Below are 19,476 nucleotides of genomic sequence, written 5' to 3'. Positions count from 1 at the left end.
AGTTCCTGTCCCTCAGTGTCTAGTTCCACCAGTTCCTGTCCCTCAGTGTCTAGTTCCACCAGTTCCTGTCCCTCAGTGTCTAGTTCCACGTCGCTCGCCCCCGGGGAGGATCAGATCCCCTTCTCACCTCCCCTTTTCCGCCTGGGAAGTCTTGATCGGAGAGATCAAAATGTACAAATTCTAACACATGCGGAACTTCTAGATACTGGCTGGTTATTTTCATAAAACTGAATCGTGCTCAGAATGCAAATAATACGATAAAGTGTATTGTCTCTGATAAGGAGGTTCTCCTCAGTGACAAGGGTGGGAAGGACCCCCTGAGCTGTCGCGGCTGATCGCTGCGCTCCAGTTAAGAGAACTTTCCCACGAGCTGGAAACAGAGAAAAGATGACATTCACACGTTCTCAGCTCTGGCCCATCCACTTGCTGAGATTCCAGAAGGAAAACTTGAAAAAGTCGGACAGATTTATTGCAACAGCATATACTATATCCTTGGGAAACATTCTCTTGTGATAGAAAAAAGGCTTTGTGATTGCCTCGCATGGACGGCTTGCGGATGCTGACTCACGGACATGCTGACTCACGGACATGCTGACTCACGGACATGCTGACTCGCGGACACGTGACCCCCACGGGCCTGTCCATGAACGACAGGAGTGAGGAGACGAAGTGGTATCAGAGGTCTCCTTTCCCCCTTAGTTTCTGGCCTGACTATGGTTTCTATATTGAAGTCCCAGCAAACTGGAGAATTGACGTACTACAGGGATTGTTAATTTATCCCCAGGGAGTCAAACATAATGTGTGTGTGTGTGTGTGTGTGTCCGAGTGGGAGTGTAGAGATACACGGGTGTATCATTAAAGCTGGCACCTAAGGCAGTTTACATGTAGGAGCAGCTTCCTATGGTCCGACTACATTATGTCAGGGAAGTAGCAGTGTGAGTGGGTGTGAGAGAAGTCTGTAGCCACTAAAAAGTTAAATCCTTCAAGAAATAAACACAGAGGTTAGAACTTGACAACAACTTACAATTCCAGATGAAATTAATTTTTAATACGGGTACAGGCCTAAAAATTAATTCAATTTTTTCTCCTTCTCATTAATGTCAATTACCTCTATTTAGAATTTATACTTGACGGTAGAATAACAAATATTTATTCCACACACAGGAATATTATTATAATCTCTTGTATTATGATTGTATTATCACAACCGATTCATATGGTGAGGTACAGACAAAGCATCTGAAAAAGGGAATTAGCGGAGGGACTAAATGTCCGAGGGGCTAATGAGAAACTTCCGGCTAACATACAGAACGGCTTATAACGACCTGTGAAAGGTTCGTGGGCATGTTATCATTCTTCCAACTCCTTAAATAAGGAAAACTGAAACCATAATATAATATATATTTATATTCATATTTATTTATATTCATACTTATTTCTCCCATTTTTTCCTACCCATTAAGAGTCTTATAACTAAAGAGACAGAAAAATAATGATTTTCAGATTTGGGGACTATATTTGACAGTGTATCAACTATTCCACACAATGCTAATAATTGTCTAACGTGATCATGAATAAATAACAAAAAAAAATCATCCTGAGTAATTCACACTAGTAGTTACCTTCCCACACATAATTCATGTTTCATCCACACAAGAATTCAGTGGAGAGGGCAGAAGTGATGCTGTATGACTTTGAGACGAGGTCATTAAAATGCCATATATTTCTCTTTGTGTCAAGATGTTCACTTTTGACCAAGCCACTGCACTCTAAGGAATCAAAGTGGCCACATGGATAGTCCTGCATGTCTCAAATGATACTTCAAAATGATAGTCTCAAAAATGAGAGTAAAATCAGGAGACTTCAGATGATTCCGGCCCCGGCCTTCAAGTCATCTCCAGCTTTGAGCCATCCAGCTGAATCCACATGTAGTGAAAGATGAGCTGTCCACACAGAGCCATGCTCAAGTTTCCTGAACAGAATAAATGGTCATTGTTGTTTCAACACTAACCACTGTGTGGGAAGTTTTATTATAAAACAACATATAAGGGGTGCCTGGGTGGCTCAGTGGGTTAAAGCCTTCAGCTCAGGTCATGATCCTGGGGTCCCGGGATCGAGCCCCTCATCGGGCTCTGTGCTCAGCAGGGAGCCTGCTTCCTCCCTCTCTCTCTGCCTGCCTCTCTGCCCACTTGTGATCTCTGTCAAATAAACACACACACATATACACACACACACTTAACTGGAATAGAGGTACCACTATCCATATTTTTACAAAGGCGACAGCAGCAGTGTCTTGGCTAACCCACTATCATGTAGCTGGATAGGTGAGAACCAAGGAGGACATCCAGGTCATTTCATCTCAAATCTAGTCCTCACAAATGATCAATGAATAAAACCATGTTTTTCTGCAATCAATAAATCACAAATTGTGAACTGTCCCTTATGAACATATTTTTCATTTTTATTGACTTGCTGATGTCTACTAATGATGTAAAAATTAGAAAACCCACTGGCTATTCTAGCCATATACATGATTTTCCATTATTTTGTCTTTAGGTCACTAATTCATTCCTCTGCTTTTTCCAGCCTGTAGTTCCTTGTATCAAGCCTGTTGCCAATCTCATTTACTGCATTCTTCATCACTGACTGATTCTTTTTAAACTCTTTTATCTCTGTTGTAAGGGTCCAAATGGCAAAAAATACATATCTATCAAATAATAACTTTCAATATAAAGGAATAAATGCTCCAATCAAAAGACACAGGGTATCAGAATAGATTAAAAAATTATATGCTACCTATAAGAGATTCATTTTAGACCTAATGACACCTGCAGATTGAAAGTGAGGGGATCCATCATGCAAACAGATATCAAAAGAAAGTAAGAAGAGCAATGCTTATATTAGACTAAATATACAGACTAAAACTAGAATTTTTTGTTCTTGTATTGTTCCTGTCCTGCTTTGGTAGCAGGGTAGTGATGGTCTCGTGGCATGATTTTGAATATATTTCCTCTATTCCATTATTTGTAAGATTTTGATAAAATTGTCATTAATTATTTTTTTTAATCTTTTTTTTTTTAAAGATTTTATTTATTTATTTGAGAGAGAGACAGTGAGAGAGAACATGAGCGAGGAGAAGGTCAGAGGGAGAAGCAGACTCCCCGTGGAGCTGGGAGCCCGATGCGGGACTCGATCCTGGAACTCTGGGATCATGACCTGAGCAGAAGGCAGTCGTCCAACCAACTGAGCCACCCAGGCGTCCCATTAATTATTTGTTTTAATGTTTGATAGAATTCACCAATGAAACCATGTGGTCTTGGGCTTTTCTGTGTTGGAATATTTTTGATTCCTAATTCAACTTTCATTCTTGTTATTGGTCTAAGATTATTTCCCATTTCTTGGATTCAAGATTCATGATTCAATCTTGGTAATTTGTTTGTTTTTAGAAATCATCTTTTTTTTTTTTTCCCCTAAGTTTGTTTATGGTAACATCATACTCTATATTTCTGTGGATATCTATTGTATTATTTTCTCCTCCATTTCTCATTTTGGTTTTTGAGTCTTCTCTCTTTTGTCTTGGTTAATGTAGTTAAAGCATTGCCAATTTTGTTTATTTTTGTTTATTATTTTTTTTAAAACTGATCACTACTTTAATGTTAAGTTTTTGTTTATTCTGGTCTCTTTTTAATTTAATTCTGATTTTCCTTTGTTATTTTCCTCCTCTACTAAATTTTAGCTAAGTTCTTTTTTTTTCTAGTTCCTTGTGGTATAATGTTATTTATTTGAACTTTTTTTCTTAATTCAAGTATTTTTAGCATAAATTTCACTCTAACATCTGCTTTTGCTGCATCCCACAGATTTTAGAATATTGTGTTTTCTTTTTCTTATGTTTTGAAACATGCTGATTTACTGTTGTATTTCCTATTTGGCCCACTGCCTGTACAATAGTATGTTATTAATATTTACGTATTAAATATTTAATATTTTAAAATTTCAAAAAATGAATATACATCTACCTCATTTTTAAAATATTAATACTTCGTGGCTAATCATAGGTCAAATACATAATCAAATGGCCTGCTTGGTAGACTTAACTTCAATAAGTTTGAAAATCAGGCTTGGTTAGAGGAAAAAATGATTAGCACTTACTCTCTTTCTTTCCATAAAATTTTCTGGCACTCATCCAGATGCAACTGCAAAGCTGAAATTTCAGGCACTTTACTCTCCAAAGGCAGGTTTATTGCTTGCAATCTTAATGCAGATTTCAGTGTGCAATTTTCAGAACCACCATTTTTTAATGAATTAGAACAGTCAAGATTGAGTTTCATCTCCTCATTTAATCTTAACTGGTCAATAATTAAACCTTCTTCCTGAAAAGGAAAAAAACATATAAAACAATTATTGTTATTTTTAAAATCTGGTGTAAAAAATCATGAAGAAAACATATTTTTGGAAGGAAATAAATGTTATGATTCAGCATGAAATTCCTATTTTCATTTCTTTATCAGTCTGTAAGAGGTATATGGTTGAACTTTAACTTGCATTCCTCAAGGTTTTTTTCTTCTATGTTCTACATTACAGTGAAATACATTTCAGTCTTTTAAAATTCCATTTCAGTGGAATCTAGGTTATAGCTACTATAAATCCCATGCATCATAGAAAGCCTTAAAATTTTAGATGGAATTATAGAAGAGCAAGATATTATGATTTATATTTTTAGAGGTGGAATTAAGTAGAAAGGAATAACGATATAAACTGATATAATTTAAAGAGATAAAATGAATTCCTAAAGTTTCTGGAAGTATGGTCCATAGGTTGTTAACAGCATTTTCTAGGTTAAAAAAATGGATAAATTAAGGTTATGAACTGCTATATAAAATAAATTTTTAAAAAGTTTATTTCATGCAGAATTCTCAAAAACCTCAAGATTTCAAGAATACCAGGAAATTCCCAAAGTGGATAATGTGAAGCACTCCATAAAGATATTTCCCTCTGGTACCCATTTTATAGGAATTAATTGTGAGGCTAAAGTCCCAAACCTCGGGAAATGTTTAAAGTACTGTATGAATAATGTATTAGTATTGTCATAATTAGGGTAAAGAGAGAAATCTCTCTAAATATTTAATTTTCACGTAAAAATGCTGAGTTAATTTTCCTTAAAACTATAACTAAGATCAGTAATATGGGCTACTGAATTGTGTCTCATTCACAAACTTCTATGCTGAAGTCTTACCCTGCCCCCAGTACCTGAGAATGACACTGTATTTCGTATAGGGTCCTTAAAGAGGTCATCAGTTTAAAATGAGGTCATGATGGTGGGCCTAGAGATAGTTTCTTTATGAGGAAATTTGGAGATAAACACACACAGAGGAAAGATGATATAAAGACACAGGGAGAAGATAGTCACTATAAGCCAAGGACAGGTCTCTCAAGAAACCAAACCTGTCTACGCCTTGATCTCACACCTCTAGCCTCTAGAACTATGAGAAATTAAATTTCTGTTGCTAAAGCCACCCAGTCTGTGGTACCTGGTTCTGGCAGCCCAAGCAAATAAATATAGTCCCCTCTGGGTTTGTCATCTTCCCTTTCCTCGCCGTTACGGTATACGGCATTCGAATACGCTCATAATCTCTGAATTCCTCTACTGAGTTCTTACTGAGTTCTTTTCTTACCTTACTATCCGTGCTGTCCTTTGTAGGAAATTCTCTTTTCACCAGATGTTCTCTGATAGACTTACATGTTTGGGGAGCAATGTGAAATCGTTCTTCTCTTGCAGAGGGCACTTCTATGAAACCAGGATGCTTCAGGTCCTGGGTGATTTCTAACACTTTTTGATGTGGCAAACTTTGTTTCTTTTTCAATGCACTCAATTCTTTCATCGTCATCTCTAATTTTATTCTGAGCTGTCTTCCCTCCTCCCTGGCGCTGTTCCTTTCAGCCCGAACTTTACTCCACTTTTCTCTCCAGTTGGCAGTGCAGTCTGACCACCACCGCATGGTCTTCTCCATCTGGGCAGCTCTGGCCTTGACTTCTTCAAGTTCCCGCAGGCGAAGCTCTTCACAGATATTCCACTCACTGGTGCTGCACGAGTGTGCATAGATGTTGTGAGCAGAATGTGACTGCAGTCCCTGAAGTGGCAAACAGTAATGACAAGTGTCCCTGGGCAGGGAAGCAGGTGCTACCATGTCACAAGGTGGTTTTGTTGATGACTGTTGCATCTGGAAGATTTGTGTTTCCTCAATTAACCGATGGATGGAATCTAAATTCATATTTATCTTTTGAGGTCTAAGAAAAGACAGATAACATAATTAATATTTGAGTTTCCCTTGCAATTACAAGAGCAAGACCTACATTTAAAAAAGAAGGTTTATGTAAACAATGTATCTTTCAATATTGCATATTTTGCTTTCCTCTGTAACTAAAAATATGGAAAAACTCATGCATTTATAATTATCCTCAAAAAACAGAAATTGCTCCTATTACATTTTGCCAAATGAGTAAAAATAAAAATATAATGATGCAATTGGGGGTAGCATATGACATGAATAATTCATTTTAAGAAATCCACTTCTTTTTAGGTAATATTTACTATAATATATGTTGTCCACTAACTACTCAATGATCCTCTTTTCCCTGCTAATTCAAGCACAACCTGCTTAAGTGGAAGGCAGAACCTATTGATTTCTGAGAGGATAAACGTCTATTTTAATCCCAGGGCCTAAATCCTAACTGGTCTCTTCCATGATGGTCTCCACTTCACTGAGCATTCACTAGTCTCAAGTCAGCATAGGAACTAGTCCTGGCTGAGATTTCAGGGGAAATCTGCAGAGAAAGTTTCCCACCTAAAATACACAGGGGAAAAAAAAAATCACAAAATGAAAAACTCTTTTCTTCTGCTTCTTTCTGCCTAAACCAAGACATGATTCTGGAAGAAGGCAAGTGTAACAGGTACCTTATAATATTTAAAATGGTAGAACAGAAAGAGGAAAAGCACTTGATTTAATGATTGAACAGCAGCATGAAAGCTAGAATGTGTACCTGTGGTTTTCTTTCTTTCTTTCTTTCTTTTCTTTAAAGATTTCATCCACTTATATGACAGAGAGAGAGATCACAAGCAGGCAGAGAGGCAGAGACAGAGAGAGGAGGAAGCAGGCTCCACACTGAGCAGAGAGCCTGATGCGGGGCTCCATCCCAGGACCCTGAGATCATGACCCAAGCCGAAGGCAGAGGCTTAATCCACTGAGACACTCAGGCGCCCCGTACCTGTGGTTTTCTTGCTATGTGAGAACCTAACTTTATTCAAGGTGTGATTGCTCAGTTTTCTGTCACTTGCAGTCAAATGGCATCAGACTGATACATGAATTATTTTCATCCTATGATTAATATTATGATAAATTCTAAAAAAAAAATACTGAATAAGACATGGTGTTTGTCTTAAAGATTTTGTAGTTCAGTGGATGAGAAAGGCACATAAAAATTAAAAAAAATATTCACACAGGAAAATATATTTATTATTACATCAATTTTTTATTTAGTACATATTGTGTGTCAAGTTGGTGCTGAGTTGCTAGGGTATGTAGGAGGTGTTGTAAGGAGCACTGCTCAAATTAATTGGTAAAAGCAGACCTACTTATCAGTATGTATATCCATTACTTTATTCGATATGGCAACATAGCTATATTGATGACAGCAAGGAGAAGTTTTCCTTTAAACTAAACACTTAAAACATGCAGGTTAATCTACAATTAATGAAGTTCTGTAGTTATATAAGATTGCCCATTTTTACTATCAAATAAGATATATTGGTATAAATAACATTTAATGTACATGACATTAAGTCCTCTCATTTTTTATTTGCTTTTATACAGTTACAGATCATAAGCTGTCTCCTTACAAATCATCCACTTCATCAACTGAAGGGGTTTCATAATACTAACAACCTAGAAAATAAGTTTTTTCTTTTTTTTTAAGATTTTTTTTTTTATTTTTAAAGAGGAAAATAGAGCAGGAGCGGGGTGGGGGCAGGGAAAGAGGGACAGAGAGAATACTCCAGGAGACTGCTCTCTGGGCGTGGAGCCTGGTGTGGGGCTCAATCCCAGAACCCTGATATCATGACCTGAGTCAAAATCAAGAGTCAGCTGCTTAACTGACTGAGCTACCCAGGTGCCCCCAGAATAAATCTTTATATGCTGACTTACAAAATAAGTCTTTATTGAAAAAAAAAATATTAAATGTATATCACTCTCAAAAGAAAAAACCCATTTTAACAAGTGTTCTGTAGAGGTGCCAGACCAATTCACTCCTTATTATAACACTTAGAATAATACAGATTCATGGTTGTAATTATTTTTGTTAGCATTGGTACATGTCCAAGCACATTTGAGTTAGTGCTGGTTTGGAGTAACTGTTCCCTACATTTACTGCAATTCAGAGGGCAATGATAATAAAGCTGACCAAATTTCTTGGACCATTAGTAAACTGAGACCAATATTAAAAATGAAAATAAGGAACTCTTAGAAGCACACCACATAGTTTATGTATATGTATCCACATATCATACAAATACATATATTTGTGTGTGTGTGTGTGTGTGCAAATTATATATATTCATTATTCACTATTTAATGATACTTCCGATATTTTTCCCTTGGCTGGAATTCCAAAATAAAAACAGAAAACTTATTTTAGCATATTAAATTTAAATTTATCCTTGCCATTTTTCAAACTAAATCAGTATCATAAAATTATAATGTCCTTAAAAATTCTCATTAACTTTTATTTTACTATTGTTTTGAAGACTCTATAATTGGATTCTGGTACATGGAGACCTTTCCTACCAATTAACTATGTATTTTTTCACATCTGACTAAACAAAATTGAGTTGGGGTTTAATCATTCAGTCCTTGAACTTGAATAGTTCTTCATGTTCTAAAGTGTTTCTTAAGCAAGTGTAAATGACATATTGAATCCTTATGTGTATCTATTAAGGCACTCATTTTCCCTATACATATGTGCATGTTCCTTATGTTTTATTTCAATGACTGTGGAAGTATTTATCAGTGGTTGTAGCACAGTCTTTGGTGCATGAGAAAATATTTTAATGCTACTGACTCTTGGGTTTCTTACACTAAACTTTGCATTGTCCTTACCATAAAAAGGAGGGAGGGGCACAAGGAAACTCTTGAAGGTGGTGGATACGTTTATTACTTTGATTTTGGCCATGGGCTCACAGGTGCATGTCAGTGTCCTAATTCATCAAATCATATATGTTAAATATGTGCAATATTTTGTATCTCCTACACCTCAATAAAGCTATTAAAAAATGTTCATATAATCAGGCTACCCTGAAGACTGATGCGTAACCAATACATAAATACAAAATACATAATCAAATAAATTAAATATGATGGGCCTACCCTGTATAAATAATACTATTAAACATTATATTTCACTAAATAGAAGCTTAATGTATACGACATTGAGTTCCAGATTACATTGTTTCAAGCTCTGATTCTGTCACTTCCCATATAAATGATCTTGGACAAATTATATAAATTGCCTTTGACTCATTATCCTTATCTGTAAGGGGAGACAGAAATATCATTGTACTTCAGTTAGTTCTTGTGACCATTAAATGAAAAACAACACAGACTGTCCGGTCCAGGTTGTCTCTTAGGCAAGCTGACAGTTATCCCCAGTGCTATACAAGTCACCAAATATGTTAGTTTGGACTACTGTATCGTTTTTTTTTTCAGTTTCTGTTCTCTTCTGGAAAGAGAGATGTTATACTTTAAAAACAAGGACAGCAAAGGAGAAATAAGAAGCTCCTAAATTCATGTAATAAAGATAAAATCAATTTCTATATCATATTCATATTATCAGTGAAATATTCAGTGCATCCTAGAGATGAAGAAACCAGGGCTTAGGGATCTAATGTAACCAACTCAAGTCATATACTTAGAACGGGCTGACCCAGTTCGGGAATTAAGAAATTTGAATCCAGAGTCATTGCCTCCCCATATCAAAAGCTTACAACTTCAAAATAGTATGTTCACAATAATAAGATCATCTTTTAGGTTATTTCAGAAATCTAGTTGGCAGATTTCCATTTTGGATATGTTTATGCTCCAATATCTTCCACTACATCACACCACAACACAGTCAATCACACAGTCAGCTGATCCCGACACTAGGCTTTGAGTGAATTTCATCTCATCAGAGCTTAAAGGAACTGGAAGTCCAGGGCCCTTAAATCCCTGCAGCCTTGTCTCTGTCATCCTGCTTCTGTGCCCCATGCTTCAGTCACCCTGATGTGTCCATTCCCTGCACAAACCTCCCCTCAACTTTCTGCTTTGATCAATCAGATTGCTGTGCAAGAGACTCTCTCCTCTCCACACGCTCACCTCCCCTTGGTTTCTTATCCTTCCGGTATCAGTCAGAGAGACCCATGCTTGACTCTCCTCCATCCCTTACAGGCCTGACATCTGAGCAGAAAGTTTACTTTGAGGTTCCTCTGTGGTAGTGAACAAAATACACATGGATTCTGCCATCCTGGGACCTTGTTAATAACCAGAAGCAATAAATCAAGCTACAATCACAAATTTTAACACTCTTTGAGAGAAATAAACAGTGTGTTGTGATTCAACATATACCTCATACTTAAGGAAGTCTCTCCGAAGTGACAGATGTCTTATGTATTATCTGAAGAATGAGGTGGGCCGGAAATAAAAGCATTTTTGGCACAAGTTATACCATCAGGGCAGAATCGAATAGGGTCCAAATGGATTTTTGCTTTATTGTTCGTACTTATTGCTTTCCATTAACCTATAGGAAATGAATTCTAAATGAAACCCTTCTTGGACTTTTTTTTCCCCTAAGAAGCGCAGGACTGCTAATGCATACACAATAATGTTAATAAAAGCCATAAGCAAAGAGTAAATAGATTAATTCAGATTCAAAACACAACACTAAGGAACAGTTGTTACTTTAGGTATGATGCCATACACTCTGATAAAAAGCAAAAAAGAAAAATCGGTTTTTAATATTCAGGAAAGTAAAACACCAAAGTGTTATTTTAAAGTGTGGCCCGTCAAACGTACGCAAGTGATTAGTATAATAAAAATATGTATACTGCACTGGTTTAAAGCAGAAAAAAATGTTTTTAGGAAAGTTCTGCAAGAGCACACGAAATCTGAAATCTGAGACTCCAGCTGTGACAGGAAGGGAGGTGCACAATTACGGGCAATGGCGCGATCACGCCGCTACGGGACAGCTCAGCTTCGGCCCATGCTAAGTATTATCCTCTAAAAATCCATACACTGGGGCAAATTATACAGCAATGTATAATCTATATAACGTATAGTATCTATAGAATGTATAGTCTGTATTTGTTGTTGTGAATGTGAGATTTTGGAACTATACAGCAGGAAATACTTGCACAAAAAGGTAATTAATAATATCAAATAAATTTATATGTTATTTAAAGCTTGCATACTTTTTTCCCCAAAAACCCTGTAGTAAAAGCATAAATGAAAACACTTTAAAACACATATATTTATGTTTCCTAGCAGTCATTATCAAACTGTAAATTTCATTATCTGACCAATTAGAAATTAACTTTATTTTAAAGAATTAGCATGGAATTCACATAAGCCCCGCCCTTTTCTTAGCCGACTCTTCCTCCCTGCTTCCTAAATCTTTAACCTCTTACTCTTCCCCAGTGTTGTTGAAGACATGAGTGATGCCTCATTTTAGTCTAGATTTTCAGTAAAAAATTATTTGAGAAAAATAATACATTTCTTAGATAATGCTCAATGATAAAAAAAAATTAACTGCATTTCTTTAAAAAAATCTACTTCAGAATAATCTCTCCACATCATATCTTGATGTCATTTCTACCATTCCCAGACAACAGCAATGTCTTCTCTGCTTAAGGAAGAAAACAAAAACAAAAACAAACAAAGCCCATAAAAAAAGACCTACGTTTATAATAAACACCTTCTAGATCAGACATAGAAAGTGATCAGACTTATTTCTTTGGAGTATGAATAGAGGAATAAAGAAAGATCCAAAATCTACAATCCATTTCCATTTTATAAAAGCCAATGTATCATTTGTAATGAAGCTTGGAAAATGAAAATTTCTTTTTTCTGGCAAGCTGATTATCTTGAAGCTCTTATAATGCTTTGCCTGCCAATTACCAATTTAGGTTCAGATCACTTAGAATTTCTTGGAGGATATAACATAATTTAACTATTCTTATGTAGAACTTAGGGTATCAATCAGGTTCGAGCAAGTTCGTTTTAAAATATTCCTGAAATATCTCACCAGTGCACAAATACTGAGACATAAAGATATTTTATCGAAGATTTGAGTGTATAGCTTAAATATGTTTCTTCTAACGATATATACAAAACCTATGTTACTTATTACCTATTTGCATGGAAGCCTGACACTTGTTAAATTCCTTGGCATTTCCTAATATTTATGTTTAAATTTCAAGGCTTTGGTGAACAAAACCACAAATGATCCCAATTTTCTCATGCAATCTAATCCAACTTAATAGTGACAAATAAACGAAAATATCTGTTGAGAACTACGCCAAAAATAAAATTAGTATTAGCTGTGGAACTATAAAGCCCTGTTGAATCTGATTTTCATATAAGAATAATCTTTCTACTATTGCCAGGTGGCCAACAGAGTGCACGTCTTATTGAAAAGAGCTTTGAAAAAAATGTGGTCATGTCGAAGATCCTACCACTTTCCAAAGCTGGACAGGTGACCCTGAATCTGGAATATGCATCACCATATAAGGATCATTTTGTATAATTTCATAAAAATTAATGAATGAGAGGAAAATGTAACTTTGCCCATAAATATTAGTTAAAAATAAAAATTCCAAAGAGCAAATAGCCAATCATGATTATTATTAATTTATAATGTGAAAGTGAATTACCCTATAAAATAATTCCTATCACAGTTCCACAACAAACCAGGCAGTGCTAAAAGAGAGCGGTTATGCTTTCTTTTGTTATTTAAAAACGATTTATTTGTTAAAATTATAAATTTTCTTTAATATTGGATCCATCAACATTTTCTAATATTTCTGTCCATTTCAGGGTTTAAAACCACCAACTATTCCAGTTTTCCTATGCATTTCCTAAGCAAAATTCCTACATCATTTATCCCATTCACACTTGCTCCTAAAGAATGTATGAGGCAAACTCAGAAATTCTTCATAGATCTGGTTACACTTTGCACTGAACAAGAGAAAGCCCTTTCCTGTCAATATGACTCAGTAATATTTTCTCACACCCATCTGATGGAATGTGCATAGCTGCCAAACACTCCGTGTTAGCTGACTGGAAAGTTTTCACAGGCTTAGTAATGAAGTTTGGAGAATACAGTCCAACTGATTGTCATGTTTATTGCTGAAATGCAGTTATAAAATTTTTTAATAAAAAAACCTATTCTTAAAGTCTGTTTCATTTCCCCAATTGTACATTCTTTACATTAATAATCCAAATTGGCAAAAATGTATCCCACATCAAAAGGCTAACAGAAAAAACTGGAATCAGAAGCAGAAATGTTATAATGCATGTAGACTTTTACGAGCCATACCTATGCAAAATATTTCTGAATACTTAGCTGCATTTACTCTACTTCTGACTAAAGCAAACCAATATTCATATAAAATCATGCAAGACAGTATTTGTTAAGCTTTATATCTTAATGTACGACTTGGAATTTGATTTTCAGGGTAAAGAGCTATGACCATATTGGGTGGCAGAGATTAAAATTCATCCTTTGAATTATAAATCAGATCAAAGAAGTCTTTAAAAAGCTCAAATCCCCCAAATCACAAGACTTCTGATTCATCAAAAGTTATAGGGAACATCAAGAAGAGATGGGGAAGGTAATTTTTTTTTTCTGGATAAGACCACATCTTAGAAACCCAGACTCCAGAGTTTAAGAGGCAATTTGGAAGCCCTCAATTTTGTAGCTACTCCCCATCAAGGGCTACTGAGGGCCTAGTATCCAAAATATTTGCCAGAGTCATCTTCAGAAGTTTCAAATATACCCCCCAAGAAGTTGTGTAAGTCTTTTTTTTTTTTTTTTAAGATTTTATTTATTTATTTGAGAGAGAGAGCATGCACAAGAGCAGGGTTGGGAGGCATAGCATGAGGGGCTGTTGCAGGGCTGGATCCCAGGCCCCGAGCTGAAGGCAGCCACTTAACCAACTGAGCCACCCTGCTGTCCTGTCATCCTTGTCTTGATGGTTGAGTAAAGCAATGTTTTAAATATAGAAATTAGTATTTGTTTATTCAGTTTAATCATTAGACAGTGCCATGATAAAACACATATAACTTGCCCTAAGGAGCAACAGAGAATTCTGCAAATAGTTACTAACATAGTAAAGGTTAGTTACCTATTGCTGCTGTTGCAAACTATCACAAACTTAATGGCTGAAAGCAACACAGACTTATTACCTCACACTTCGGAAGTTCAGATGCTCAAACTAAATCTCTAAAATCAAAGTGTGGGCAGGGCTGGTTTCTTCTAAGGTCTCTAAGGGGAGGATCGTTTCCTGGCCCTTTTCAGCCCCTAGAGGCCCCTTACCTTCCTTGGCTCATGGTCCCTTCATCAGACCGCTCCAACTCTTTATTCCCATCATCATTTTCCCGATAGCCATGCTATTTTCTTCTCTTCTCCTGTAAGGACCTTTGCAATTATATTGACCCCATTCGGATAATCCAGGATAATCTCCCCATCTCAGAAGGCTTAATTTAGCCACACCTGTAAAATCTCTTCTACCATGTGAGGTAACAGATTACAGGTTCCAGATATTAAGATGGGGACATCTCTGGGTGCCAAGTGGTCTTGTTCAGCCTACATCAGTAATACAGTGGAAGAGAGACTGGATTTTGAAACCACATAAATATGACATCAAGTTCTTTCCATAATTTGCTTATTTCTTGCTTTGTGATTTACCATCCTGTGGCCTTAGAAACTTAATTTATGTGTGAGTTTCTTCATCTATACAATGGGGATATTAATAGCTTTGCCATGGTTGTTTCAAGGGCACCTCATGAATTTTCCCTCTGTATGGGTCACTTCCCTCAGCAACTGACTGCACCATCACCACCTTCTCCATGAAGGAATGCCCGTTTCTCTGCTCCTATGACAAGAAACAGTTTGTCTCACGTGTTATTTGCACTGCTTTCATTTCCTCACACCCCATTCTTTCATCCACCCCTTTTAATTGCAAATCTGTACCTTCCACTCCACAGAAATCCCACTTGTCAAGATCACAGATGACTTTAGGAGACACAACTTGGATATTCATTTTTTTACCCTTGCCTAATGTGACCTCAACAATGTTCACAACAACTGAAAATTCCTTGCTCTTTAAACACTTGTCACATTTTTTCCTTATCACACACGCTTCTCAGTATTCCCTTAACTCCTCCTCCTTGGCCTCCTGTTTCTCCCTCTGCTCCTCTCCAGACACTGGAGAGTCCGACGCTTGCTCAGATGAAATAGAACGTCTTTGCCATTGAATGTCAAGTTGTGATCTCCAGTCCCTTCACCTCTCCTGAGCTGCAGACACATAGTGACTCTGTACTTCCACTTGGACATCCTAAGAAATCTCCACGTCAACCTAACATACAAAATTGAACTTCTGCTCCCCAGCTGCAGCAGATTTGTTTTCTTTCCATTGTTAACATCCCAGCAAATGGTGCCACCATCCATCTAACAACTGAAGTAAAAAACCTCGTTTCTCTATGACTCACATTTTGTCGGTAAGTTCTATTACCTCATTTCTTCAAATAACTTCCTAGACCCATGTATTTCTTTCCAGTTTCACTGTATCTATCCTGTGGAAATCACCAGCACCCCTTCCAGCATTACTGCTTCTGATGCCTACTAATACTTCTGTCTAGTTAATATGCAGAAGTCTAAAATTTTTTAAAAATTTAATAAAATTACATTACGGTGTCATTACAACTTGCTAACACCTGCTACAATGAGAAGAAAGTGAAAACACCGAATCACAGTCTGCTCCACAGGATCTGCCACCAACCTTACTTCTGGGCCTTGATTCCTATCTCCCATCCTTTTCTTACCTTCCCTTTCTCCTCCAGTCATGCTGACTTTCCTCCTGTTCTTTGAAGAGACCATGTTCATTCCTGCCTTAGGATCCTGTGGGTGGAATGCTCTTCCCTCCGATCTCTGGATTCAGGTATGTTCCCCTTTCTGAATATTTCAAGTTTGAGAGACACTGAAGGTTCAAATGAAGAGGATGAAATGCCACCCGTATAATTAAAGCACAGCCTCCAGATGTAGTAACTCTACATTTATAGACTGTCTCCCCTTTTAAAACACTTTTAGTGTACAATTTGCCCGATGCTTACTGAAATTCTATTAGGTAGGTATGGGTGCCTGCGTCAAGGTTAGAGTAACATGACTAGTAAGTGGCACTGACAGGACTTGATTCAGAAGTTTCATCTCAAAATTCAGAGCTATTGCCACTACACCAATTTGTTTCTTTCACAAATGTTCAAGATAAACATCAGTATCCTGACAGAAACACAGAAAAGTGTGTGATCTCAATGCCCCTTGATTTATGGAGAGTGAGGTTCAAGGAGAAGAATTTAGTTTCAAATCATCAAACCATCCAGAGGGCTACGGAATGTAGTAGCCAATGCCACCTACTTGTGTTTCTTATACAAGGAAAATCCAAAGGCCAGGAGGACTGCATTCAGAGGAAAATAGTGGTACCAACACTCATGGTGGTTCTAATGTTCTTAGCCTCAGAACAAGAGATTCTTTTGGAGTCCAGCTTTCCTCTATGGACAAACATTAAATTCCTTGTTCAAAAGAGGGAAATTTTTTTAAAAAGGCTCAGTACCCTTAATGTGCCTTCCCGTCACCTCAAAAAACATATACCATTCACATAGGTGTGTATGTATATACACACACTTATAAATATATATACACACGGTACACATATATATTTTAATTAGGTTGCATATGATTTTAATATTATTATTTAGCACACTGAGCTAAATTTTTGTGTATATTTAGGAAAGTCAGCAGTACTTGTAGAAAATAATTCCTCCACGTCAAATGACTTTTCTTTAAATAATTTTTTTTTAAGATTTTATTTGACAGAAAGAGACACAGCAAGAGAGGGAACACAAGCAGGGGGAGTGGGAGAGGGAGAAGCAGGCTTCCTGCTGAGCAGGGAGCCTGATGCAGGGCTCAATCCCAGGACCCTGGGATTATGACCTGAGCAGAAGGCATCTGATGCTTAATGACTGAGTCACCCAGGCACCCTCACATTTCTGTTAAATCCATTTTTACTACAATTATATACAGCAAATGAAGACTTGAGACAAAATCATAGTTATTCTCCATGTATTGTAATATGAACTTCTATGTTCCATTATTGTTCCAAGAATCATGTCACATGCTTATATACTTTTTTAGATGTCAAAAAATATATCTGCATGGATTATCAAGTTCTCAGACCATAGATTGCAGACCATAAGTTAATATGCTCTACTGCAGACCATAAATTAATAATCACTAGCATATATGAAGATTATATTTCTACACTATATTTCTACTTTATATTTACATTTATACTATATTATATTATATATACTATATATTTATACTACATTATATTTCTACATTATATTTATAATCATACATGCATGTTTATGCTAGGACAGAAAAAAAGCACTGCCTATATTTAAACTCTAGACATTTAGAAACTGACAGATATGGTTGAGTATATGAAGATATGCAGTTAAAATATTGTTCATTGAAAATTCACTCTCATTAAACAGTAAATAGTATGATAAAGAAATTTTAAAGAATTATTAAAAATATTAATGCTTTTCCCAAATAAAGTACAATTTAAGAATAAGAAAGTTTATTGACTATGAGTTAATATTAACTAGAATTATTTATCTTGTCTTTTAGCGTCATTTTAGTGACACAGAGTAATCTTCAACTCTGTACTTTTTATGTTTAGAATGAAAATGAGAAAACATCTTGGTACTGTTCAGAACCTGCACAATATGGATGTATGTTGAATTCCAAACTTAAATTTTTGGTTTGTGACTTAGTCTAATCTTGCCAAAAGATCCCTGAAAGAAGTAGCTCAAGAGAATTCTTGGACACCAAATATAAAAAAGAAAAGAAAAAAAAAAACAGCCTAACATATTAAATTATAAACATATGGATGGAATTTCCTTTAAATTACACTTGAGTCTAACCCTTAAGGGTAAAGAATTTAACAAAATACATTTGAGGTTTCCATAATACAAAACATTTGAGAAGTTAGACAGGGAATTCAACTACCCCAAAGACAGATGAGATTTTTACTCTAATACTGAATAAAAAGAACCTTCTCTCCTATTTTGGAATACTTTACTCTAAAATTAAAATATCAATCTTTACTAAGCATCTTTGTAATAAACAGTAATGAATCCATATATTAGATAGCTAAAATGTTTTTTTAAAAATCCGTTTTTATATTCTGGAGCTAGAAAAACTGAGAAATCAAGAGAAAAGCAAAATTAAAAATGAATATATTTAAAAACAGCAATTTTTCCATAATTTGTCTTATTGTTTCTCACCTAACCTAGAGCAATCTGTTTCAGATGATTATGCTTTTGACTGTTAAGTATTTCATGGTATGTGAGTACCTAGAAACAGTGAAGATTTAAATATTACAAAGGAAATCAGGTACTTTTTATTATCCTCAAAAAAAAGCATATTTTTAAAAATACTGCTTACCAATGTATATAAAATAATAACAATTTTCAATGTTGAAAATATAGATAAAATATTAAGGTAGCAAAAGCTGCATAGAAAGAATATTTTCATTTAATTTTAAAGCAATTATGATTACAGTAAAAATATGTAAACTTTTAAGAGTGATTTTATCTAGATTATGTGATTACACTTTTCTTCTTTATAATTCTTTATGATGCTTTCCAATATATACAGCATAGTTTTTCATATATGCAAATATGCATATGTGTGCATGTGTATATATATATATATATCACTCAAATGACAATTCAATAATACACAAAACAGAGACTTTGAATTAAATTCTAAATTTAAATATATTTGCATCCAAATGGCTCAACAGATGGCAGAGCTGGAGCACACTGGAAAAACCATCAGAAGGACCATAAATAATAGCGAGACTGTGTAGCTTTTAGATATTGTAAGGCAATGATGCATCACAGGTATATTTGGTGACAAGAAAACATACTACAATGTATGGAATGAATTCTGCAGAAATAAAAAGAGGCTAAGCCGGGGCGCCTGGGTGGCTCAGTGGTTTAAGCCGCTGCCTTCGGCTCAGGTCATGATCTCAGGGTCCTGGGATCGGGTCCCGCATCGGGCTCTCTGCTCGGCAGAGAGCCTGCTTCCCTCTCGCTCTCTCTG

General features: G+C 35.9%; 1 protein-coding gene and 1 long non-coding RNA gene across 6 annotated transcripts in view; one reads left to right on the top strand and one right to left on the bottom strand.

Annotated features, from left to right (window-relative positions):
- CCDC102B (coiled-coil domain containing 102B) overlaps window positions 1–19,476 on the bottom strand; it is a 192,063-nt gene that overhangs the window by 86,130 nt on the left and 86,457 nt on the right. For all 5 annotated transcript variants that reach the window (XM_059409802.1, XM_059409803.1, XM_059409805.1 and 2 more), the window contains 2 exons: window positions 5,673–6,285; window positions 4,150–4,370 (listed from right to left, as the gene is read on the bottom strand). In XM_059409802.1, the coding sequence (XP_059265785.1) occupies window positions 4,150–4,370; window positions 5,673–6,269 (818 nt within the window). In that variant the 5' untranslated portion in view covers window positions 6,270–6,285. The remainder of the gene's footprint in view (window positions 1–4,149; window positions 4,371–5,672; window positions 6,286–19,476) is intronic.
- Window positions 15,482–19,476, top strand: part of LOC132023990 (uncharacterized) — an 8,017-nt gene continuing 4,022 nt past the window's right edge. Inside the window, exons 1-2 of the long non-coding RNA XR_009406120.1 lie at window positions 15,482–15,803; window positions 16,146–16,243. This is a non-coding gene — a long non-coding RNA (uncharacterized LOC132023990). The remainder of the gene's footprint in view (window positions 15,804–16,145; window positions 16,244–19,476) is intronic.

This window comes from Mustela nigripes, chromosome 8 (assembly GCF_022355385.1).
Source record: "Mustela nigripes isolate SB6536 chromosome 8, MUSNIG.SB6536, whole genome shotgun sequence".
Classification (NCBI taxonomy): Eukaryota; Metazoa; Chordata; class Mammalia; order Carnivora; family Mustelidae; genus Mustela; species Mustela nigripes.
This window is presented reverse-complemented; position numbering and strand designations above follow the sequence as displayed.